Genomic DNA, 27,166 nt, shown 5'->3' on the forward strand with positions numbered 1-27,166 from the left:
AGGATCAGCTTAATATTGAAGCTCATAACTCTATATATTTATTTCCATTTTGCCTTTATTATTTTTATATGTAACTAAAAGCAGTGAAAGTACCTAATACTCTTTTCTCCGTCTATTTTCCCCACAACAACAATCTTGTAACATGAGTTTGTCAGAAAAAGGATGATTGCATGAAAGTCAACCAGTCTTTCATGCCTAAGGTGATATCAAAAGGGCTAAAGAGGAGTTGAATTGAACTTTATTTGGCCAAGTGCGATTCGAAATACAATGAATTTGATTCCAACATAAAAGCACTCAGTATACATGCAAAGCAATATCATTGTCATAACAATAAAAGCAGGATAAAGATGTTAAGGATAAATACAATAATACTACATCCACACTACATGAGTAAATATATATAGACATTAAATAGCACTGTGAGAATTAATTCTTCAGGAGAGTAATAGCATGGGGGGACGGACTGTTCCTGTGTCTAGTTGTTTTGGCATGCAATGCCCTATGGTAGGAGTGTCAAACTCACGTCATCATGGCAGTGTCATGTGACATATCAGAACTTTTTTCCCCTTCACTAAACTGGGCATGGGTGTGACGCATTCAGCCAGTGGGCTGGGAGTTTGATAGCCCTGCCCTATAGCATTAACCCAGTGGGAGGAGTTGAAATAGTTTATATCCAGGACAAAAGTGTGATTGGACATGCAAAGAATCTGTCTTTCAATGTACATACAACAAGTAATCAATCATGATCATAATCATGAAATACAATCATCATAAATCATAAGATACAAACTCAGCGATAGTCATCGGATGCTAAATAGGCAAACAACACAAATCATAATAGGGTACTAAATAAAGGGAATCAACATAAATCATGAGATACAAACAGCAAAGTTATAGTCATAGGAAGTTCAGGAAATAGGTAAAAGGGAAGATGAAAAGATGAGAAGGAGGCTAGGTAATACAGCCCTACTAGGTAGCTTGATATTCTAGGGGAGGGGTGTCAAACTCATGCCATCGTGGCAGCGTCATGCGACGTATCGGGACTTTCCCCCCCTTCACTAAACTGGGGATGGGTATGACATATTCAGTCCATGGGCCGGGAGTTTGACAGCCTTGCCCTATAGCATTACCCCAGTGGGAGGAGTTGAAATAGTTTATATCCAGGATAAAAAGTACCAACGACTGTTTGAAAGCAGATTTGCCACTCCTTGTGCACTCCCATGGCTTGAAGAGCAAACTATTATTAAAAGCATGCTGATATCTTTGGATTTAGTTGAAGACCTAGGCCTGAATCCAATATCAAGTGAGTGGATTTGTGCGGTATACTGAGATTTTCTTTCTCCTTTTATTCTTCATAAAAACTATACATTGATTCCAGGGAGTCCTTGGCATTCATTATGTGGGCGGGATGGTGGTGGAATACAGAGTAAGACTGACTCCATTCTCCTGGCAGATATAGCCCTACCAAGAGACCATTGGATAAACCCATTATTATTAATTATTATAACTGTTTTTGACAACTCATAGTAAATCCATTCGTTTCTTTGTTTGCTCAAGCAGTGCCAGCATATCTTCCCATTAACTGGGAAACCAAAGTTACTCAGCCTTTTGTTATGCTGCCAGATGGAGCCTTCCGAAGATTTCCCAGGAGACCTCAAATGCCAGCCTGATGCCATCAGGCAAGGCTAGAGATCAAGCTTCTTTTCCAGTTAAAGTGGTTAATAATTAGCTCCTTCTAAACCCTCCAACTGCCCAATGGCAATGCTCACAAGGCAGGCATCAGAAAGGCTATTTATTACAAAAGAAAAAAAATCAGAAGGAGGGTCTCGATGTACAGGCAGTTTAATGTAACCTGTCATTGTCTTGGTTGAATAGTCATTGTCAAGTGGCATACGAGAAAAGACATTTGTTGACAGAGGAGTCGCTTCATCTCTCGCTATCCTTTTCAATGATACCACTTTTGCCTCTTTTTGCTGCCTACTTCCTTAGAAAAGCGTGTGTAGCAGGAGATTAGTTGTGTTGTTTGTACTTTCAAGAAAATTATTTTTCAGGGAGCCTCATAACAAGCAGTAAGGTTGCAGTGCTTTTAAGTGAAGCCAGCCTTTCAAGAGAACAGTCTCTGCAGACAATTCTAAGATAGAGTGAACAATCTTTAGGTTTTGACATATGATGTTGATGCCTTTTTTTTTAAAGGGAAAACTGTCACACATCTAAACAAATGGATTGCAGACACTCCCCAGCTTTCTTTCTGGAGATTCTCTGCAAGCTAGTTTGGGTTTGGTTTAAAATAATTGGCCAAGGCAGTCTTCTGGGATCCCCCCCCCCCAACTTCTCCAGTGAGTCACATTTCAGATGGCCTCTCTCCCATCAAAGACCTAAATAGCTGTGACATTTCTTAGACCTTTCTAGATCAACTGAGGTTAGTTGGCTGCAGCAGCAAAGAAAACTCTTGGATTAGCTTAATTAGCACCATCTTAAATTGACTTAAACAGGAGCAGTAGCGCTGCAGCTCGGGGAAATGGTTCTTCCAGCAAATGGATGTTCAATGGTCTTCTGTCTGTGGGAAATGAAGACCCCCAATCTCACCTCTACACAGTAGCCTGCACCTGCATGCAAAACAGAGACCTCCACATTCTCTGCACTGCCATCCAAGAAGCCAGCAGAACCATCCAAGGGCCCACAAGGCTGTTCCAAGAATAAGAAACACCAGCAGTAGGGTGCTTTAGCTAGAACCATCCAAGGTACAAGACCTGCAACACCAGTCAACTCCCACTCCCCCAAAAATAAAACAAAAAAAAAACTTATTATGTACAGCTAGTCAATCTTTATTTATTAATTAGTGCAGAGCTCCAGAAATAAATTATTACTAAAATTTGATAAAAGCAGATTAAAATGGATATGGATAAAATACAATTTAAAATGAAATTGGAATAAAATATGATTTAAAATGAAATTGGAATAAAATACAATAATTTAAGATATGGATAAAATATGATAAAATTATATTTCAGTGTCACCCCTGTAATCTACCCCAATCAGTCCCATATATGCAGATCTCAACTGAACCATTTTGCTTTAGTGCTATGCTGTACTGTGTTGTGCTGTGTTAAATGTTATTTTCAGTTCAGTGGTGGGTTTCAAATTTTTTTAGAACCTCTTCTGTAGCTGTGGCCTGCTTTGTGGGAGTGGCTTGCCGGCCATGTGACCAGGTGGGAGTGGCTTGCCAGCCATGTGACTGGGGTGTGTGATCAACTTGTAAAATGTGGTGAAACTCACTTAACAATGCTCTTGCTTAGCAACCAAAATATTGGCTCAGAAACTCTGGCATTTGAAGCACGCAAGTCTTTTTTTTTTAATATATTTTTATTATTTTTACATTTAAAACAATGCAATACTGCGGAGTCGGAGTGACCATACATTCACATTATGTACAGCTAGTTTCAACCATTAACAGTTAATCTACTTAATACATTGTCTGTCCTTCTGTCCAATCACAATATATACATTTGTTCCAGTCTTGTCATCTTGTCTTATATCAATCATAAAATCTGTTCCATACTTCAAAATATTCTGATTCCCCTTTATTTTTAAGTTCAAGAGTAAGCCTATCTGCTTCTGCACAGGCCAGCACTTTTCTGATTGTATCAAGCTCTGATGGTGTATTTTCTTTTTTCCAATACTGTGCATAGGCTATGCGCGCTGCAGTTAGTATATGTATAAGGGGGCGACTAATAAGTTCAAGTAATAAATAAATAAATAAATAAATAAATAAATAAAGTGTATCTTTCTTAAACCCCTCCAGTATTATGCCTAGGAGAAAAGTTTCTGGTTTAAACATAATTTGTTCTAACCATGATTGAATCATTTTCCAATATTTTTTTGCCTCATTGCATGTCCACCACATATGATAGAAAGTGCCTGGTGTTTTTTTTACACTTCCAACAATTTGGGGCCAGATTTTTGAACATTTTGGAAAGCCGTGCTGGGGGGAGATGCCATCTGTAGAACATCTTATAAAGATTTTCTTTATACGCCGTAGCCAATGTTAGTTTCTGATTAAGTATCCAAAGTTTTTCCCACTTAGCCAATTCTACATTGTAACCGAAATTTTTCGCCCAGGCGACCATGGTTTCTTTGACATGTTCCTCCTCTAGTTTATATTCCAACAAGAATCTATACAGCAGTTTGATCAGTCTGTTTTCTGTCTGTATCAAAAGTTTATCTAATATTGTGTAGTCTTTGGCAATACCTTCGTTCTTCCTATCCTGTGCATACCTTGACTGTATCTGTAAATAAGACCACCATTCTATTTGTACTCCTTGTGATGTCAGTTCTGATCTGGTTTTGATCTCCCCCTGCCTGTTCAATAACTCTTTATATGTGACTATATTTTCCATGTTGATTAAATTTGGGTGTATGTATGCTTCCATCATAGATAGCCAAATAGGTATTTTGGTATAGTGGTCATGTTTAATTTTGTTCCATATTAGTAACAGAGATTGTCTGATGTAATGTCTACTAAAATATTTGTGGAAGCACGCAGATCTTAAAGCTGTCAAGTTACAAGACCCTTGCACCCCCAACCTGTTAGAAAAAGGATGCTCAAACCTGACAGCTTTAAGACTTGTGGACTTCAACTCCCAGAATTCGTCCTCTCGCTCTTCATCTTGATAATGTGTGGACAGGCGGGGGGAGGGAGCTGGAACCAGTTCTAAACGGCACTGTAGATTTGTGGAACCTCTTCTATAGAAGAGGTTAGAACCGGCAGGAACCCACCCCTGTTTCAGATTCTGGCCGCACATAAATTAAGTCCCCCCAAAATAAAACAAACAACTTATAATGTACAGCCAGTCCTTTACTTATGATCACAGTTGAGCCCAACATTTCTGTGGCTAAGTGAGACATTTGTTAAGTAAGTTTTGCCCCAGATTATGACCTTTCTTGCCACAGTTGTTAAGTGAATCCCTGCAGTTGTTAAATTACTAAGATGGCTGTTAAGTGAATTTGGCTTCCCCATTGACTTTGCTTGTCAGGTGGTGGCAAAAGAGGAATCACATGCTCCCCTCCGGGACACTGCAAACATCATCAATATGAATCAGTTGCCAAGCGTCTGAATTTTGATCATGTGACCATGGAAATGTGGAAACAGTCGCAAGTGTGAAAAAGTTTTTTTCAGTGCGGTTGTAACTTTGAACAGTCACTAAATGAACTGCTGCAAATTGAGGGCTTACCTGTAAAAGTTGACCCTCACCGTTGTATGAAAAGATGCATTTGTTCATTAATGACAAAGAAAAGCCTGCGAAAAGAGAACATAGACTGGAAGAACACTTTGTGTAACATGCAAACGACACTAATATGAAGTAGCAACCACACATTTATTTCCTTTTAAAGTTTACTGCTTTTCTAGATGACGACGGCATGAGAAGTTTTAACCTTACACTTGAAACTGTCAACACTTTTCTTTTTGCCCTCTCGCTAGAATATTTATTTGGGTTTTTTTTTGCCTGTAATTTCATATTCTCTGCTGTTTTCTGTAACCAATATAACTATGTTGTCAGTTTCTTTCTTAATTTAGCCTTCCTTTTGTCTTTTTTTCCTTTTTATTTTTCTAAACATTTTGGCTCCTTTAATAATCAAGCATTTGCACTGAAAACTTGAACCAACTCTCTGGTTCCTCTGTTGTGGTTACTTTCATGTCCTTTGAACCATGTTATTTTGACTGAACTGTCAAGATTTCAAAACTTGCTGCCAACATAAAACTGTCTGCAGTCCCAAATATATAGAGCAAAGAAAGGCATTTCCCTTATTGCCAATAGGGGGCAGTGCATGTCCACTCAACTATAGGATTTTTACCTGCCTAGCCAAAGAGAACAACGGATCACCATAAAAGCAGCTTGTAATAATACTGTTATCTTCTCCGATTTTTATTATTGTTTTACAAAAGGGTATGTGAAAAAGTGGACTTTTCAGCAATTTTTTCTCTCTGGTAATGAACAACCCTTGCTGGATTTAGCTTCAGTTTTTGTTTGACATGGCTAGTAAATAATAATAAGCAAATTAAAATGAAATGTTAATTTGTTGTCCCATTCAGCTCCATCATTTTTATTCTGAGCTTAGATGGAAGGTACCTTCTTGATTGCCCTGCATTAAGGCATGGAAGCAAACACAGGAAGCTGTGTGGTGAGTTGTGTAAAATGAAGTGATCTGGGACAACCCAGTCTCTGCTTTGATGGCTATTTCTATAATAACAATTATTAGTTATAACCTTGTGTGTTACATCCAAACTACAATAAGAGTTAAAACAACAGGGAATCCTAACCAGGGAAAAGCTTAAAAGGGGTTAACAAAACAGGTTAAAAATTATTTACAAACTTTGCGCAAATTGTGCACAAACCTGAATAAGGATGGTCAAATAAAGCAGCTGATACCTGGGCTATAGAATTTCTGACACACTGCCAAAGGGAAGGAATTCCATAAGAAGACACAACTGAGTACAGAAAGAAGTATCAGTGGGGGGTTTGTTTTTTAAAAGACCCTACACTCCCAAAAATGACACTTCTGTAGAAAACAGGTGAGTGGTAATGCCAAGAGATTATACAGTGGTTCTTGTTTAGTGACTGCAACTGGAACCAGCAACTTGGTCTTTAAGCTTATTTCTGGTGGGTTTTTTTTGGGGGGGGGAGATATACTGTATAACCATGACAGTGCTTACAATATTAGTTTAGCTTTCTTTTCTTTTTTATAGCATCAGAAAATGAGTCCCAAAAAACCAGGTGACCCCAAACAGGTTTCTGGAACTTGATTCACAAGAAGCTAGGTAAAAGGACAAATCTTATTGCTCCCCCCCCCCTCCACTGGCGGTTGAAATGCTCACCCTTACACTGGGTTAATTGTTGAGATATTGATGTGTTGTATTTATTCATTGGAGAAGAAGGGATCACAAGAGAGTAAGGCAAACACACAAGACATAGAATACATGTCAAAAGGAATGCACTGGCATGAGCTGTTTGCTTAGCACACTTGCCACAAGCTGCTTAGGAGCAAACAAAAGCCTTCAGTGTGAAACTGATTAGAGTCTTGTCAGTGACAAGCAGCAGCTCCAGAAGATTCTAATTAAGACTAACCTGCAGTTAGCAATTTTTAGAAATGCATGCACTATGGGGAAAGCACCTTAGGAAGAGATAGCTTTAGGCAATCTTTCAGGGGTGGGGAGGGAAATGGGCCAGACAATACATAATAATGGCAAATGAATACACTGAAATTGAGTTGCTGAAAACATTATAAATGCAGGCAATGATCGCAAAATTACTTTTTCACCACCCTAATTGCAAATGGTCGCTGTCCAAGACAGTTCACTAAACAAGGGCTACCTGTACATGGACTATTCAAAGTCATTTAGTCTATTACCTTTTGAGTTTTTACAGTTCATAAATCCCACTGCTTACCATATAGGGGCAACCGTGTTAAAATAAACATGTCAAAAGATCACAAATGATTAAATAATAATTTATTAACAGTATTTTCACAAACATTCTAAAGAAAATTTCAGAAGTCTCTAAACTTAAAATTTGTTCTCATTTGCAAAGTATTCCTTTAAAAAAAGTAAGGAGAAAAAAGTGTATCTTATAGATTTGTGTTTTGGGACTTGTTTTTCAATTTCTGTTTTGGTTTGAAATAAATGCTTACAGTACCCTCTTCTCTTGCTAAGAGAAAGTAACTGAATATAAATTGATTTTTCGCTTGTAAATATGTAGAAGGGCACTAGATATTTTTCCCAAGCAACACCTTTTCAACTTTTAACCTGATAGCAGTTTTGCAAATTCATTCAAGTTATTTTGCAATACATTGAATTCAAAACCCACTGTTCTCCAGAATGAAACCCACCATGCAGTACAATTGTTAGCATGCACTTTGGTGATTATTTTTGTACTCCACAGTATGTGTCTTCTCTGCCAACAAAGGGAGTCCCATTATGGTTTGATTAAAATATACTCAAACATTTTATGACATTAATATTTATTGCTTTATATGAATACTGTATTGAAAGCCCAAGCATCCAGTTTACACACAAATTATACAATTATATACCGTTTCACAATGGCAGTGAGCACTCTTTACAATCTACAAAAATCTACTTTACAGAAATTTAAAAATTCTAAATATCAAAAAGGTACAGTTGAAGAAACAGGTATAAATTTGGCAGCCAGTAAGTGACTGGGAGGTTATATTTTGAGTGTTTTTACACACCGATGTCTGAAAAATATAATGTGACGTATTTAAAGCAGTAATTGTGCTTTGAGCTGGTTTTGAAAAGGAAGTGTTAACACTGGCTGTCAAAGTGGCATGTTCAAAAATATTTAGTTCACTTTCAAAATAATATACAAATGGTAGCCATTCAGTTCTGATACGTAACTAAGACATGCAATGCTGCAGCATTTCATATCAGTCTGATCTCTTACTATAAAACCATTATGTAATGTCAGAAATTTTCTCAGTTCACAGAAACTATCTTGTCAGGTTTGCAAACATTCCTGCTACAAAAAAAAAGCTGAAGATATTATTTTGAAATCTGTTCTCAACACAGTTTTTCAACAGTAAAATGGAAACCTATCTTCCAGGCACCTCAGAAATGTACAAAGTGTTGTTAGAACAGAACTCTTGGAATGTATTTGACCTGGTACTTTCAACATTTGGATCTTTTAGGCTATCAGATGGACCTAATTTTATTTGGTTTATACGGGGGTAAAATGTTTTCTTGTATGAAAGAACTTGGTTGCTTCTGTCTGGAACAGAAAATGCATCTAAAGTGCAAACATAGATTTTCTTTAGATTTGTATATTATAAAGTATTTATTATATGCCAATGTGTAGCTTTTTCAAGGACAAAATGTAGTCAAATGAAAATCTATAAACCAACAAGAAATTGAAGTGTTAAAAACCAAACCAAAAATTAACTGCTATAGCATTCAGGGGAATTAAAGGAGAGAGAAGTAATTAAATGTAGAATCTCCAAAAAATTGTCAGAACTGCCTTCCAGTTTAAAAATTTTAATTCTAAATAATAAAAAACTATACACAGACCAGATTTGACCATACTGAAATTTCAGTGGCAAGCAGGACCTGAAGGAGCCAATATTTCACAGTAACAAGTACAAGTCCTTCAGGATTTAACGCATTGAGAAGTTCAATTTACAGCCTGCTTCTCTTGGAAAACTAACAGTCCACTTTTATTACATAAAATTATTTATACAGTGTAAAACCAGAGCCTTGTGGAAAATACTGCCTCTAAGTATATTAAAATTATTAGTCTTGTTCCATAGGTTCGTCTGCAGCTTCTGTGGCTTCATCGCTGTTTTCCACTGGGGTCTCTGATGCAATTTCAGGAGTTTCACTAACATTTGAGCCCAATTCTTCTTTGTCACTGCTGTCAGCTTTGCTACTAAAAGATCCACTGTTCTCACTAGTTGGAGAAGATGAGTCTTTCATTGCTTGAGTCTGGTCAGATTCTCCAATTTGATTATTCTCCTCAGAAACATCTTCTTTCTCAAGTAAGGAGGCACTGTCTTTGTCTAGAACTTTTCTTTCTGGAAACACTTCTCTTGACATCATGAGAGAGTCTGGAATAAAGTTAGAATCTGTTATATGGATGTTTAAAACAAAGCAACGCTATAGGTTTATACAGGTAACAATCATGAAAATACACCTCTTCTTGTGCTTTATGCCTCAGCAGGTGGCAGCACTTAGCTGACCTTGTTAGTTGTGAACTTAAAAGATGCTATAAGTTTAGGTTAGTTCTTGAATAAGGAAACCCTTGGGAACTCCAAATCTATTGCCTAGATTGGAAAACTGGAGGAGAGGGGAACCCTGTAAGGTAGCAATGGCAAATCAATCCTGTAATACTACCAAGAAAACTGCATGATGCAACCAGACTGGGTTAAGATCATCTTGATGGAGCCTTTATTTGTATGGAGAACTACAATATCAATTAGATAGCAGGGAAAGGGTCACTGCATGTGGTAGTCACAAGACATAGCTCTCTGTGTATTTAAATTTCTCATTTTGAATAACAAGCAAAATAGTAGAAGAATATATTTACAGATAGGAAGCTTGGCAGCCAGAAATGGATCACTATATTCTGCTGCTCCAACTAGAACATTCCATTCACCCCAATGATGATATTACAACACAATTACATGAGATAGTTCAACCAATCAATTTAACAATCAATCTCCAGTTTAAGGAGACCAATTCTGATCCCACACATTATTTGTAGCCCCAGGTTGAATTGTGCAAACCTTGGTGTTGTCTGAGCTTGGCTTATTTTTTTAATATATTTTTTGCAGACATTTCATTACCAAACTAGGCAACATCATCATTTCTAATACAGAGTGGTGCATTCTCTCATTTTATATACTACTGGTGGCTCGTCCTGCCAATGTTGGTGGGGGTGGGGTGGTCTTGGTGGTTCCTTGATTGGACTATTCTGTGTTAGCTTGTTTGGCAGTTCCTTGATTTTTTCCTTTTTGATTGTTGGTCTAATGTTAATCTTGATGTTAACCTCTGCTGTTCTGGATGTTGATTGCTGATGAAGAGTTGTCTGGGTCTTTTTGTTTCCTTTTTGACTTTTTAAATTGTCTGTTTTGAATGGTATGTAGATGTTATGTGCTTGTTGATGGCTGACTTGTCTGAATGCCATCCAGGAATTCTCTGGCATTTTTCGACTTGGCTTAATTTAGAATGGCCACAGTTGCCCAGTTGAAACTGGTTTAAGTCTGTCCATGTGTTGTGAAATTGAGCTTTTATCATGTTTCTTGATTGCTAGCTGTTGTTAATGAACGCGACCTGCTAGTCTTCTGTCTGTTTGTCCTACATAGTGGATATTGAGGTCTTTACACTATGCTGTAGAGGACTTGTTTTTATTTCTAGGGCTGCTGGGCCTTTTGGCTTACTTAGGACGTTCTGGAGGGCCTTGGTTGGTTTGTGTGCTACAATGCCATGTGGTTGTAATAGACTCTTGGTGGTTTCCTCAGATGTTTTTGATGTAACATTGGCAATGTTAATCATTTCACAGATTGTATTGCTTGTGCTAATTGGATAGAACCGCAATTTGATGAAGTTGCATGGATATCTTGTTGGAAGATGTTGTATAGATGATTGGTTTCCTTTTTCTGATGTTCAGAGATGCTGCAGTGTGTTTGTGCTCATCTCCATATTGTGCTTACACACCTTCTCTTATGGGAGGTTGTGTTGTTACTTTGATAGTAGAGCGCTTGGTTGGTGTGGATGGTTTTACGTTAGACTTGCATTTCTAATTTGCAATCATTGCCTCTTCTGATGAGAATATCCAGAAAGGGTAGCATGTTGTTTTCGTCTTCTTTTAGTGAATTGTATACATTCAAAGAGGTTGATGATGATTTTGTATGTTCTCTAGTTGGGTCGTTTTTTTGTGACAAACCAAACCCCACCAACACTGATAGGACAAGTATATAACTATATATAAATGTACTTATATACATATATAAAATGAGAGGAAACCTCATTCCCTATTAGTACTGATGTTATCTAGCTGAGTAATAAACATCTCATGAAAATAACCAAACCCAGAAAGCACCAAGGACCCCACAATTTGCTAAATGTTGCAGTTACACTGGCACGAAGGCAGAAGATGAAAAGTCAGTTTTAGTGACCTTTTATGAATTAAAGTTTGTGGAAATGTCACTGCACAAAAATCAGCTATTTACAATGCTGATTTACAAAACACAACACACATTCGCCTCTGACCACTGGCACAAACAATTGAAGTTCAGTCTAAATTTAATATACAATCTACGCAATTTCATTGTACTATCAAAACATAGTACAGTATATTTATAGAAGCTTATTAGAAAGACCACTCCCAGATCTTTCTCATTCTTGTAACTAGGATACTTCAAACAAACTAGCATAACTTCAAATAAAATTAGGTTGGATGTGGATCTTATTCTTTATGGAAATGAATGGGACATATTACAACTAAATTATTATTTAGGTTTAAGTCTGATTTCAACTCATGGAATTCAAAATAAATGATAAAAGTAAATTTAAGCCATGTTTTAAATACATAACCAGGGAATACATTTTCTACTGAAATGATATATACCTTCTTCCTCTTCAACTTCTTCTTTACAATGCTCTCTCTCTCCAATGGCTTCTTTTTCTTTATCCTGAGATGCAGACGTTGTCTCAGTCTCTTCTACCATTGCTGAGCAAGTTTCATGGGAACCAGTCTGGCTGGAGGTTTCGTCAGCTACCTCCTCTTTGTCAAATTTAAGTCTTTTTACTTCATAGCCTTCCATTTCTGATGGATCTTCTCCAGGGTGTTTGTTTTTTACAGGACAGTTTTGAACTCTTTCAGGCTCAGATGCTGGTGATTCACTAAAAGAGAGAAAAATAATGGAAACACAAAGGATCATATTTTCATATGAAGAGATAAAGCAGGGATATTGCATCTTAAGGAATCAATCCTCTTGATTTGGGTAACTTCTACCACTTTGCCTAAATATAATTTTATGAAATATTTTGTTAAACACTTAACTATTCTTGCAAAGATGCACAGAATTTTTTTTTTTTTAAAAACTTTTGATACAAACCAATTGTGCCAGCATCACCATTCCAATTCAACTTGGAAATCTTGTTTAAAATAAAATAAAAACTTGTTTTAAGCAAAATGGTATTCATAATGTACAGGAAATCTGGTTCTTTATGATCAATGGATACATTCCAATATTGGTACAAACAGATTTTTTTTACTTGCACAATAAAAAATTTCTGCTGTGGTCCTGTAGATTTTTGCAATTTTCCTGTCACTGCTAAGATGTTTCTAGCCTGACAATTACTGTATCTATAAAACAGGTGTTGGCTGTGCCAGGCCTCCTTAAAAAGTTGCTTGTGCTGTTCTCCAAAATTGTGCACATAAATCATTCTCCAAGTAGCACACCCCAATTTCGCAATGCTTGGGAAAGCTTTTGGAAAACTTCTGAGGTCCTCCCTAGGCCTTGTGAGAATGAGCCTGCCATTTGAAGAAGGTAGGGCACACCTCTTTCCCATGAGGCTTCAGAATTCCTCAAATGCTTTCTGAAGACTTTCCAAAGCATTGCAAGAATGGAGTGTGCTGTTTGAAGCATAAATGGTGTGCCTGAGTTGGAGAATGATGCGAGTGGCCATCGAGAAAAAGGCTTGTTGAGAGTAGGCCAAGTAGGCCTCATCAGTAGCTGGAGGAAAAGTGCGAGCACAGGGCTACAGGGGAACTGCTGCTTTGAACAATGGTGCTGGGGGTGAAGCACCTCTGGGGTTGTAAGTGCTGGTGGGCTGCCAATTGCCCAAATTTTGATCATGCAACCACCGGGTGCTTCAACAGCCGTAACTTCGGATCTAGGGTTGTAAATTCGTAGTTCACATTGGACAGTCACTGAAGAAATGGTTTTAGATCGAGGAACTTTCTGTGTTTTTTCTAAACATGGCATATTTTGATAGAAATAAAATATAAGGTTTCTAAGGAAGGATGGGATTTTAAAAAAAGTGTTAATAAAAGTCTAACCAGTGTGTTTCACACTATATTTATCTTACAAACCTGTTCATTTTCTCTTCAGTTTGCAGGAGGCCCAGCTCCTTACTTTCAGAACTGTCTGGTAAACCATTTGTTGTCATAGGAGGTGACAAAGAAACTTTTGGTCGAGTTACAGGCCGGGGTGTTCCAGGACCATTTATATTAGATCTGCAAAGAAAACGTTTAATTAATTGAATTTGGAAAGCCAAGTTTCTCTTTGATCCCAAAACATGTATCAATTTATTCTTATTATAAATGGACTCCTGCCAGTTGTTTAATAATGAAAGTCACATAATTTTCCTCAACAGTACTGAAAAGCTATTCAATAATAACAAAATACTTTCATATAATCAAAGTATGGTATAATGTTAGTATAACAAAGTATAACTTAGATACTCTATTATATGTATGTATGTATGTATGTATGTATGTATGTATGTATGTATGTATGTATGTATGTATTGTGTCACAACCCCTGGTATGCCCAAATATGGGAGGGAACAGACTGCTTCCCTTTTCTGTCTTTCGGATCACTCCCGGAGACCATCCAGGCAGAAAACCATATTTTTAATGTTGCCTTTATTACATTTGTGTTGTATTTGTGGTGATAAATAAATAAAGGGAGACTAGTCTCCCTTTATTTATTTATCACCACAAATACAACATATATATATATATATATATATATATATATATATATATATATATATATATATATATATATATATATATATATATATATATATATATATATATATATATATATATATATATATATATATAAACACATATAAACACATACATACATACATACATATTCATTCCGTATGTATGTATGTATGTATGTATGTATGTATTTGTGTTACAACCCCTGGTATGCCTAAATATGGGAGGAAGGTCACTACTCCCTCTTTCTGTCCTTCGGCTTATCACAAAAGACCATGCAGGCAGAAAACCATATTTTTATTTTTAATGTTGCCTTTTTATATTTGTGTTGTATTTGTACTGATAAATAAATAAAGGGAGACTAGTATAGATCTATTTCGAGCTAATTAGCTCTCATCAGCTAGCAATCACGTCTTCTGTGATAAGCCGAAGGACAGAAAGAGGGAGTAGTGACCTTCCTCCCATATTTAGGCATACCAGGGGTTGTAACACAAATACATACCTATTTCCCTGGCTCAACTGATAAGGAGGACAGCCTGTGGCTCCTGCCTAAGATATAATACAGCCCAGGTTCGAATCCCTGTAAGGGTATGGCTAGCTGATGAGAGCTAATTAGCTCGAAATAGATCTATACTAGTCACCCTTTATTTATTTATCAGTACAAATACAACACACACACACACACAAACAAATATATATATATATATGGAAAAACATTTGATCTCCCAAATAAACTATAATTTTAGAACAGGAAATGACCTGATGCAAAGATATTAAATTATGGTTAAATATCCAAGTGTTTAAAAAAAAACCCACAAAGATTGGAAATTAAATACTAATTCATCATCTTATATTCGAGAATGTGATCCTTTTAAGTACTCTTTCTTACCTGTCTGAATAACCCGGTGAGTTTCCTGGAAACATTACACCATTCATCCTGTTTAAACTGTTGGAATTATTTTTCCTATAAGGAATAAACGTGTTTTGAGAATTCTGCAATATATAGGTTTTTTTTTAAAAAAAAAAACATTTTGGCTAACAACAAACATCTCCAGATTCCTAGAAGTTGTTTTTGTTTTTCCCCACTAAAAGTTGTATACTGTATTTTTCAGAGTATAAGACGTACCGGAGTATAAGACACACACAGGTTTTCAAGAGGCAATTTTTTTTAAAATGTAGGTAGGTAGAGGGATAGAGAGGGAGAGAAAGAGAGAGAGAAATACAGTAGGTAGGGAGAGAGAGAGAGAGAGTAGTTAGGTAGATAAAGGGATAGAGAGAGAGAGAAATAGAGAGAGAGAGTGAAATACAGTAGGTAGGTAGGCACGAGCCTCTTGTCTGCTTTTGCGATTCCGCGTCCTTTGCAGGAAACTCAGTGTCGGGAACAGCTCCAGCCCTTTTCTCGCGCTCATCTTTTGCGCACACGCGCGCACAAGCAAAATATCCTCCTGGGCCAGGATCAAGGCGGAGGAGACAACGACTCTCCTCCCGCTGTCGCCACTGTGCAATGAGATGAGTAACTGGCAGGAGACTCCTCAGTCCCAGACTCAGGTCAGTGCGAGCCACGGTCCCCTTCGTGTTGTCTCAGGAAGGAGGGGAATGGAGAGCAGGAACAGCAGCTGGTTGGGTGCAGGGAGGGAAGAGCTCCAGCTCTCCTATGCTGTCCAGGGCTCTCCTTGCACAGAGCTCTGGAACTCTTCCCTCTCTGCATCAGAGACGGCTGCTGCAGCTCCTTCCTGAGCCCACACGAAGGGGACCGTGGCTGCGCTGACCTGAGTCTGGCGCTGAGGAGTCTCCTGCACAGCATGGCTTTCCTGCGCAGTGCAGCCAGCTACTCACTTCTCAGTGGCGGCAGCAAAAGGAGTCGCTGTCCCCGCTGGCGTGATCCCGGCCCAGGAGGGTGTTTTGCTTGCACGTGCAAGAAAGAGATGAAAGAGAAAAGGGGAAAAAGAGAGAGAGAGAGAAATGAAAGAGAGCTGGAAGGAGAGAATGGGAGAGAGGGAAAAGAGAGGGAAACAAATTAGAGAGAGAAGGGGGAGAGGGAGAGAGAAATGAAAGAGCTGAAGGGAGAGAATGAGAGAGAGGGAAAAAAATCAGGGGGAAAGAAAGGAAGAGAAAAGAAAGAAACTAACTTTCTCAGACCTATGACGAAAGCAATGGCAAGCTAGATCTTGCCAAGAAAACTGCAGTTTGCCAGAAGGCACAAATTGGAAGCAAGTCTGCTTTTTTTAAAAGAAAATAACAGAGATGGCAAAAAAATGCATCTGAAAATAAGATTATTTATAATTTTGGATAACTTATTATATTGTTAAACTCAAAAGAAATCAAAATATATATCCTATTGCTGTTACTACAATCTTGCCAACTTCTATCAACTTAAGAGTTCACTATGAAAAGATTACCAAGAAACAATTTCCTACAATTAATAACTTTATTTTGGATTTGCTATCGTATTCAATGAGAAAGAAAGGGAAAGAAAGAAAGGAAGGCAGAAGAGAAAGGGAGAGAAAAAATAGAGAAAAACAGAAATGAGAGGGAGGGGGGAGAGAAGAGAGAGAGACCCTATTCTCACAGAAAACACTGAGCCATGAAACCTAGATAGGCATGTCTGTGGGGGGGTTGTCATGTGACTGGGTGGGAGTGATGTTGAGTTGGCCACATCCACCCAGGTTTTGTGGCTCCCGGTGTTTTCTTTTCTGTGGGAAACAGATCCAAATGGCTCTTTGAGTGTTTAAGTTTGCTGACCACTGCTCTAACTAAACAGCTTTCTGAAAGGAAAAAAAAAGGTTTTGCCCACTGCAAACCTCCCCAAAATGGCCTGTTTTTTTCACAAAAAAGGGCCTGTTTTTTTTAAAAGGCATGAATAGCCTTGGGGGGGGGGGGGTTGCAGAGTGCTCCTGCAAGGGTGGGGCAAAAATGAGCAGAAAAACGGGCCGTTTTTTTGTCAAAAAAATTGCACGCATAGCCTTATGGAGGCTTATAAAGTACTCCTAGGGGCTTGGGGGGGGGGAAATTGAGCAAAAAACAGGCCGTTTTTCGCTCATTTCTGCACTCCCCACCCCTCAGGAGCTCCCTGAAAGCTTCCATAAGGCTATGCACGGCCATTTTGGTGAAGGGACGGGGCTTCAGGAGGCAAAAAATGCTGTATTCGGTGTATAAGACACATCCAGAATTTCAGCCACTTTTTAGAGGAAAATTTCTTATACTCCAAAAAATACAGTAATTCTGATCAATTACTGTACTGAAAACAGTACTGAAAAACTATTCAAATATACAAAAACACAACTGTGCACTGGGGAAAAAATCTTTAATTTTTTTACCCTCTAATATACCTTCTTGTCTCTAGTTTTGCCTTCCCTTCCTGAAAATATTCTATTAAAGACCATGGATATAGGTAGTCCTTGTTCAGTGACTGCCACATACAGCGACTGTTCAGAATTGCAATAGTGATGAAAAAGTAATTATGTGAGTAATCCTTGCATTTACAACCTTTGCAGGCCTGACATAAGACCATAAAGCACAGTCAGTTTCATTCAGTGACTGCTTTGCTTAATGACAGAGTTGCCAATCCTGATTATAGTCACTAGAAAAAGACTGCCTATAAACTCTTTGCATTTGTTAGCTCACTACAAATTCCTTGTCAATTTACATTGAATCAAAATATGTCTTATATCATATATCAGATTTTATACAGATGGCCCTTGATTTGGGACCTCAATTGGGACAGGAAATCCAGAAACACAACCGAAAGATAATCCAGGACTCTTTTTCAGAATAGGTGAGAAGAAGAGATGTCTACCAAATAGATTGACAGCAATACTGAGGGGAAAGTTCTCTACTAGTCCCCTACCACACGACAACCAAAAATCTCACAGAGGCCTCCCATCAACTAAAATGTTACGTCTGAATTAAACCGCTCCTTCTCAGGGTGCCATGTTGTCATGAGTCCTCAGCAACACATGCTGGACAACGCTGCTGTCTGGTGATCCAGTGCTGCAGTCTATCTGCGAGAGCCAAGGTTTTGGCCCACAGCAGCTCCTTTTCAACCAAACACTTTGCTGCTGGCCACTGAAATACCAGTGTTGCTGCCAAGTGCAGCACCTCTGCCGCCGCCACCTCTGAGCAAGGCACAAATAATGCCTCCCAAACAAAACAGCTGTGTACCAGCTGTCGGAAACTGGCACACACCCAAGTCAGTCTCAACACAGCTCCTACTCTTCAAAACACAATGGGAGACAAAGCAAGAACAGATGCCCAGCATAGCTCTCTTCTTCCACAGCTAACAGCCCAAGCTGTGCAGGTTTATAAGCAAATGTTGAGGGTTAAATCTCTTTCCATAAACGTAGCAGAGTGCAGATCAGGCAGGCTGCAACATCTGTTGTCTGTGCAAACCATCTCGCTCATAAGTCCAATATTAAAAAAAACCACAATCACCCATACCCTAACAAAGCGATGGCGAACCTTTTTTGGCTCGCGTGCCATAAGTGGGGGGAGCACAGGGGGGTTGTGTGTGGGTGTGACGCACCCATAATGCAATGCGCAACACCCAGTGAGCATGCACACACTACAGGGACCCCCCCCCCATTTTTACATGCTTTTTTTGCCCTCCCCAGGCACCAGAGGCTTTATAGGAGCGTGGGGAGGGCAAATACAGCCTCCCCCGCCCCCCCCCGACGGTCCCTGAAGCCTTCAGAGCACTCAAAATGATCCTCCGAGCAAACAGAAAGTGAATTCCGGTTTGCTTGTAGGGTCGTTTTGAGCGCTCCGAAGGCATCAAGGAAGCTCATGAAGCCTCTGGAGGGCCTCCGGGGGTGGGGACGCTCTTTTCGCCTTCCCCAGGCTCCTATAAAGCCTCTTGAGCCTGGGGAGGGCGAAAAATGGCTTTAAAAAATGGTGAACTCAGCTGGCCAGCGTGCGCATGCGCACTAGCCAGTTGACAGTGCAGCGCCTCGCATGCCCTGACAAATGGCTCCATGTGCCACCTGTGGCACGCGTGCCATAGGTTCGCCATCACTGCCCTAACACAAAAAAAAAAACAATCACCCAAAAGCAAGCCCATATTACCCTAACCAGTGATGGCAAACCTTTTTTGGCTGCCGTGCCAAAAGCAGGGGGAACACGGGAGGGGAGTGTTCGTGTGCCGGCGTGCCACACCCATAATACTATGCACATGCACACGATAAGTGAACCCCCCCCAAGTTTTTTTTGCCTTCCTCGGGCTCTAGGCTTTATAGGAGCCTAGGGAGGGCAAAAACAGCCCCCCGCCTCCCCACCGGGAGGCCTTAGGAGCTTCCCTGAAGCCTCTAGGGGGGCAAAAAACGGACCTATGGGGAACCCGGAAGTTTGGGAATGGTGACTTCCAGTTTGTCCATAAAGCTGATTTTTGACCTCCTTTTTTTCATTTCATCTTTTTCAAACCTGATGGCTCCCGAGGGCGAAAAACGGACCTACAGACAAATCAGAAGTCCCTGTTTGCTCGTAGGGCTGTTTTTCGCACTCCAGAGCCTTCACGGAAGGCTCTGAAGATCGAAAATCAGCCCAAAGGACAAACCGGAAGTCACCAAGTGACTCCCGGTTTATCCGTAGGGCCATTTTTCACCCTCCGGAGCCTTCTGAAGGCTTTGGAGGATGAAAAATGGTCCTACAAGCAAACCGGAAGTCCGTTCCCGAACTTCCAGTTTGCCCACAGGGCTGGTTTTTCACACTTTGGAGACTTCAGGGAAGCCTCTAGAGGGCAAAAAAACGGCCTCAAAAGAAGGCTAAAATCAGCTGGCCAGCACGCACATGCGTGCTGACAGGGCAACGCCTTGTGTGCCCTGACAAATGGTTCTGCATGCCACAGGTTTGCCATCATGGGCTTATACAGTATGCCAACCATTAAAAAGGCTTATTCTAATTTCTAATAAATAAAACTGACCCCCAAAATACATGTTAACAGGAAATTTTCTATGCTGATCCCCTCAAACCCAAGCATACCCTCGATAACAAATGCAATGCAATCTCGACAATGAGCAGTCTCAACTTTTAAAATAAAGGTAACGAAGGTCATACTCACTCTGAAGAAGGATACACACAGCTTACAACCATAACATTCTGTAAAATAGGGGGGAGGGGGGAGAAAACATCAAGACTCATGGAAAAAGTAAAAGCAAATTTTACAAGTCAACAATGCATCTTGTTTGGTTGGTCCTTATTAGCATCTGATTCAACAGCTTCTCGAGCTCTTTGTCTATATCATAAGACATAGATAAACTTCTGTCTCCTAGACTTACGCAATATTACCTCCTGATTCCCAGTCAATCTGAACCTTATCTCTGGCATGGCATTGTCCTCCTCTGAGAAACCATTTTTTTGTGTAGTGGTTAAGACATGAGGTAGAAAACCAGAAAACCAGTTATTCTAGTCTAGGCATGAAACCAGCTGGGTGGCCTGGGCCAGTCATTCATTATGAACCAAAAGGAAGGAGGCAATAGAAAACCACTTCTGAAAAACCCTTACCAAGAAACCTGCCAGGTCCAGGCAGGGGTCAACACAAACTCGAAGGCATGCACATACACATTTGTCTTCCTCCACTTATTTTCAAAGACTTCTTTTTCAGCCTGCCTACTCTTTCCTTGATAAGTGGGATGGGGTAGTATGACCATTCTCACACTTTGTGACCCTTTAGACTGGCTTTTGGAATTAGGGGTGGGCAGTACAATATTGCAGTGGTCCTCCTCGTTCCTCCCGAGTCAGTTTGAGTCTAGGTTGATTGAGGGAGGAGGAAAGATCCAGGTGGTGGGGTTGGGGGAGATCCATCCTATGGCCCTACTTTGTAAGGTACTGCCTGAGCAATACCTTGGACATCCTATCTCACTGCCTGGAGGCTGTAATGGTCTGGCTGAGTTGCAGTGGCCTTCGACTCAATCCAAGCAACTTTGGGCATTTAGGGCTCCAGGTGACCTGGAGTTAGTACTGGATGTGGTGGCCCCAGATCAACCTTGTGTACAATATGGGGGTCCTCATGGACTCATGGCTTCTGTTAGAAGACGAGATGGAAGTCATAGCCAGAAGGGTGTTCGTACAGCTTACGGTTGTACATACCAGTTGCACCCATACTTGAATCGGCTTTGCTCACACTCAGTCTTCTCCTTGTGACTTCTTGCCTGGACTACTGTAATGCAGTCTACGTGGGGCTACCACTGAAGAGCATTTGGAAAGTTCAACTGGTGCTGAATGCAGTTGCATAGGTAATAATGGGTGTGGGGTATTCAACACATGTAGCATCACTGTTGCGTGAGCTACACTGATTACCAGTATGCTTCTAGATGCAATTCAAGACACGGGTTATTTCCTTTAAAGCCCTTCACGGCTTGAGGGCCAGGTTATCTAAAGGCCATATTCTCCAAATTGCTTCTGACCTGCCTGACAGAACTAGCAGTAGTTCTGTCAGGCAGGTTGGACATGTTGCAGGTCCTGTTAGCCGGTGGAACCACGAGACATAACTTCTCTGCCGTAGGCTCTGCACTCTGGAATATTATCCCTTCAGATATCAGGATGACCCTGACCCTGTTGACTGTTCCACAAGGCCATAAATACTTGGTTATGTGTCAGGGCCTGGCCCCCTAAATATATTCAGAGTCCCCTTTTCTGATTGCATTGACATCCATAAGAACCTTTTAACTTGGTGCCATATATTTATTTTACATCATTTTAATATTTTTTGTTTATGATATACGCCACTCTTGTTGACATGGACAGCTATAGAAATAAAATCAATCAATGAATAAATAAAATCATGCCAGATCAATCAATCTCCCATAGTACAGTGTACATGGGAATGGTTGACATCAGTAAATGTGTTTCATCGAAGAGTCAAATAAATGCAAATTAAAATACAATAAATATAAACTCATTAAGGAACAACTGAAGACAATGCTGAAATATAATTGAAGTAGAATTGCTGTTTATAGTATTTAGCAATTCTAAAAAACAAAATCCTGTTAATTCTATTAATTCTGCTAAAAGATTAAACAAATTAAAAAAGCTACAATTTTAGTTCAAGAACAAGAATAATTCACTATTACCTTTTCTACTCCTCTGAGAAATTTGTCTATCCCCGTGTAATTCCGCCTAGGATCTGTTAGCAACTCACAAAGTCGCTGAATTGTAAATGGGATACTGAAACAAATTGAAACAAGCTAATTTTTCACTTTGAATGCATATTGAATGAGAGAATGAATAAACGTGTTCAGTTGGTACATTTTTAAATCTACAACCATACATTTCCACTTGTTCATTTATTACCTCTAAAACTATATTACATTAAGCAAACAGTAGATGGAGCTGCAAGATCACAGAAATATGTGCTTGCCTCCAAAGTATCCTGTGATGGTTAGAGGGTCCACAAACATTCACTTAATTATTATTATCCATTGTATAGTACAAAAAATTAATAAGGGGTGGACCAAGTGAAAAATCTCTTGCTTTTAGATATTCAGATAGGTGTGTTGAGAGATACACTCTGTTATAAAGGTTTCTGAATTCCTTCATAGGAAGCGATACAAACTTACTCATTGAAAATATGCTTTCGACAATATAAAATAACTGCTTCTTTTTCAAATGTAAATGAATCCTCGACTATTTAAAAATTAGTACATCAACTATACCGTATTTCCCCCCAAATAAAACAGGGTCTTATTTTCTTTTGCCCCATGAAATATGGCCTTGGGCTTATTATAGAGAAAGGGCTTATTGTTTTGGGATTGCCTGGCAGCTGCTCCCATGTGAACTGGCTCCCGAAGAGCCGGGCACAGCCTCAGAGGCGAAGCCATGAGGTGACCATGCTCACGAGCAACGACCCGGCAAACCCCCCTCTCCAGCCAGGCAGAGCACCATTCACTGACCTAGGGGATATCCCTAAGGCGCCAAGGCACATGGCGCTTTGCCCGCTCCCCAGCTCCCACGGCTTGGCACATTCGGGATACCCCCTAGGTCAGTGCATGGAGCTCTGCCCGGCTGGAGAGAGGGGTTGCGCGAGCACCTGTTCTGCCCCCAGCAAGCATGCCTCCCAGCTTCACCATGCCCTGGCCGAGCTCTCCCTGCAGGGCTAGGGCACCGCCGCCGCGCTCCGGACATAACTTCTTCTCCGGCTTCCACACTCCAAAGCTCGGCTAACGAGTCTTCCAGCAGTAGCCGCTCTAGGAGTGCACTCTATGGTTGTGGGCTGGTTGCCAGACAGTCTTCCGGACAGTCTTCCAGCAGCCAACCCACAACCATAGAGCACACTCCTAGAGCGGCCGCTGCTGGTAGACTCGGCAGCCAGGTTTTGGAGTTTGGAAGCTGGAGAATAAGTTATGTTTGGAGCGCAGTGGCACTCTGGCCCTGAAGGGAGAGACGCTCGCGCAACCTTCCTCTCCAGCTGGGCACAGCTCCATGCACTGACCTAGGGGATATTCCTAATGTGCCAAGCCACAGGAGCTGAGGGGTGGGCAGAGCACCACGTGGCTTGGTGCCTTAGCGATACCCCCTAGGTCAGGGCTGCTAGTGAGCATGGTCACCTCATGGCTGCTTCGCCCCTGAGGCTGTGCCCAGCTCTTCGGGAGCCCACTCACAAGGGAGCAGCTACCCGGCAACTCCCCCCTCCAGTCAGGAAGAACGCCACTCCCCAACCTAGCGGTATCCCGAAGGTGCCAAGCAACGCGAGCGCATTCCCCCCAGCTCCTGCGGCTTGGCGCCTTTGGGATACTGCTAGGCCGGTGAGCGGTGCTCTGCCTGGCTGATTGGGGGGGGCGTTGTCCAGGGGCTTATTTTCAGGGGTGGGCTTATATTTTTGCCCAAGCGAAAAATGTGGCAAGGCGTTAGTTTCAGGACAGGTCGTATTTTCGGGGAAATACGGTAGCTATTTTCAGTGAATGATTAATATACTAATAATAGAGCAGAGTAGGCAGTTTGATGACTCGAAAGCATCATGATAGGCTGCATACTGCAAATGTCAGAACTATGTGAGTTTAAATGTTGATTAAACAAAAATAACTTTCCATTTTAAACAGCCTCCTTATTCATACTCTTGTTCAGTTCAGCAGAAGCGAAATTCTTTATAGTGTTTCAGTGCTTAAAACATCTTCACCAAGTGTCAATTTTTCATAAATATAAACGTTATCCCTGCCAAATAATATAACAGACAGATTCTGCTCTCTGGAAGAAACTATAATTATGTTACATACATACATATAATTTCTATACAGATTAATGCCTCACACGTTCTGAATTAACAGAAGCAGTTCCTGTGTTATGATCATTCATTGGTTGGAAGAGATTCTAATTCTGCAATTAGGGAATTAAGAAGTCAAAGTTTTATTCTGATAAGAATAAAGCTTTGGTTTCTTAAATTAATCTCCTAATAAATCTTTCTCAGGAACCCACTTTGGAAATTCATTAAAACAGTAGTTCTCAATCTTTTCTTCATCACAGACCCCCATTCAATATCTTTTGTGGCCATGGATCAGGGGTGTCAAACTGGCGACCCACAAGCTGGATGTGTCACACACAGGCCACACCTACCCCAGCTCCATGAATGGGGAAAATGTTGTGAAATGTCACGTGACGGCAACGTGACATAGTGAGCTTGACATCCGCATCATGGACCATCAAGACTTAATTCAAGATTTAAATTGTAACATTTCTTCCAAGCCTTCACGGCTCACCTGTGACATTGCACCCCCCCCCAGGGGTCTGTAGACCACAGATTGAAAATCACTGCATCACAATATTTCCTTGTTGCAGTTCCATAATTAAATTACTCATTATTCCAATTGCAATTCTAAACAGGATTAGAGTATACATTTTAAGTATGATTTCAAATAATGCAAAACATCCTATCTGATTTAAAAAGCAGTTTGCAGAGTTAACCACAAGCAACTAGTCAATTCCTGTATCAAAGACATTTGGAAATAAAATAAAAAAATCCCTTCTTATCTGCACTCCCCCATTTTTAAATTCTTTTTTGTCTTTTCTTATTTGTATATATTTTTTGAAATTTAAATAATCTGGGGGAAAAATAATCAAGGAAACAAGATGTACAACTTGAAACATTTAGCATAGGCCAATGTTATGTCATCCACATAATGTATCTACCCTGTTTCCCCGAAAATAAGACCTCCCCTGATAATAAGCCAATTGGGCTTTTGAGCACCAGCGCTAAAATAAGCCCTCCCCGAAAATATTGCAACAGAGCTGCAGCCAAGAGGTGATCACGCTCACCGCTTCCTGAACCTCAAAAATAATACCTCCCCAAAAATAAGGCCAAGTGGTTATTTTGGGGGTGAAAAGAAAATAAGACCCCGTCTTATTTTTGGAGAAAGACGGGTATGTAAATCTTAAAGAATTTTGTTAAAAAATAATTACAGTTTGAAAAAAAAAAAAGAAAATCACAATGAAAACTATTAATGGGCACGTCATTAATCTATTCCACAGCTTGGAGAAAAGCCAAGTTTTTAAAGAACTACTAAAAGGTTTCAGGGTCTGATCTACAATGTTATATCTGATATAAATAGAAGCTTAAAATAACTGTAGGTACATGTCCACTAGAATTTGGAGTACAATAGCTTCATGTATAATCTGAGCTAAGAGAAGACAAGCAAGGGAATTTCATAGAAGAGCACAATTCAAAATGTTTGCATTAAGAGTAGAACTTTGCCAACAAACATTTATTTACACCCATTATTTATGTTGCATATATGACAGAAAAATCAATACAATATGACGATCAGAACAGAATCCTGAATTTGATGACAAATCAAGCGTCTAAATAACAAAGTTACTGATATAATTCTGCATACCCATTAAAGCCAGTAACTATTTTCAGAATCCGTTCTTTCATCTCCTCAAAGGGAATATATTCCACATTAGGGTTAGGAGGGCCTCTTGGCTCAGGAGCAGAAGTTCTGAAGTCATCCATCACTTTCTCCAGTTTGAAAATAAAATATCCCTTGAACTGTGACCACTGAATCCTAAAAAAAAAAAAGAAATATACAATACGTACTTAACATTAAAAATAAAGTGTTACGCATATATTATATTAAAACAGTAAAGCAAGTTTAGCATTTTCAATTTTTCAGGAAAGCCGGAAAAAAACTGAGTAAATGCAAAATATGCTGTTCTTTAAAACCAAAGTGAGTATCCTTGACCTATGACCATTGTTTGGTTACCATTCAAAATTATGACAGCCCTGAATTGGTGGTTATGACTGGTCCTCAAGCGTTCTGGCTATCAAGCACATCTGTAGCCATGTGATCAAAATCTGAGCGCTTGTTAAGTAGTTTGTACTTATAAACAGTTGCAATACCCCATGATCATCATTTGAAGCCTTCCCTGCTGGCTTTCTCAGAAAATGAATGGAAAAGCAGGGAAAGTTGTAAGTTACTGGGTTTAATGATCATATAGTCCCAGACGTAAAGAGTAAGGCTCTACATTTAGGCAAGAAAAACAAAATGCACAGGTACAGTATAGGTAGTACCTTGCTCAATAGTAGTAACTGTGAGAGGGATCTTGGCGGCCTAGTGGACAACCGTTTAAATATGAGCCAGCAGTGTGCAGCAGCTGCCAAAAAAGCCAACACAGTCCTAGGCTACATAAACAGAGGGATAGAATCAAGATCACGTGAAGTGTTAATACCACTTTATAATGCCTTGGTAATGCCTTATAACACTTGGAATACTGCATTCAGTTTTGGTCGCCACGATGTAGAAAAGATGTGGAGATTCTAGAAAGAGTGCAGAGAAGAGCAACAAAGATGATTAGGGGACTGGAGACTAAAACATATGAAGAACGGTTGCAGGAACTGGGTATGTCTAGTTTAATGAAAAGAAGGAGTAGAGGAGACATAATAGCAGTGTTCCAATATCTCAGGGGTTGCAACAAAGAAGAGGGAGTCAAACTAT

At 39.9% G+C, this 27,166-nt stretch overlaps 1 protein-coding gene across 2 annotated transcripts in view; it reads right to left on the reverse strand.

Annotated features, from left to right (window-relative positions):
* Positions 1 to 7,485: 7,485 nt before the first annotated feature.
* The window catches only part of PPP4R2 (protein phosphatase 4 regulatory subunit 2), a 33,305-nt gene continuing 13,624 nt past the window's right edge, over positions 7,486 to 27,166 (reverse strand). For both annotated transcript variants that reach the window (XM_081936331.1, XM_081936332.1), the window contains exons 3-9: positions 26,066 to 26,236; positions 22,313 to 22,406; positions 20,302 to 20,339; positions 15,139 to 15,213; positions 13,608 to 13,751; positions 12,138 to 12,412; positions 7,486 to 9,615 (exon numbers count right to left, since the gene is read on the reverse strand). In XM_081936331.1, the coding sequence (XP_081792457.1) occupies positions 9,302 to 9,615; positions 12,138 to 12,412; positions 13,608 to 13,751; positions 15,139 to 15,213; positions 20,302 to 20,339; positions 22,313 to 22,406; positions 26,066 to 26,236 (1,111 nt within the window). In that variant the 3' untranslated portion in view covers positions 7,486 to 9,301. The remainder of the gene's footprint in view (positions 9,616 to 12,137; positions 12,413 to 13,607; positions 13,752 to 15,138; positions 15,214 to 20,301; positions 20,340 to 22,312; positions 22,407 to 26,065; positions 26,237 to 27,166) is intronic.

Source organism: Natrix helvetica, assembly GCF_964273705.1.
Source record: "Natrix helvetica genome assembly, chromosome: 1".
NCBI classification, from domain to species: Eukaryota; Metazoa; Chordata; class Lepidosauria; order Squamata; family Natricidae; genus Natrix; species Natrix helvetica.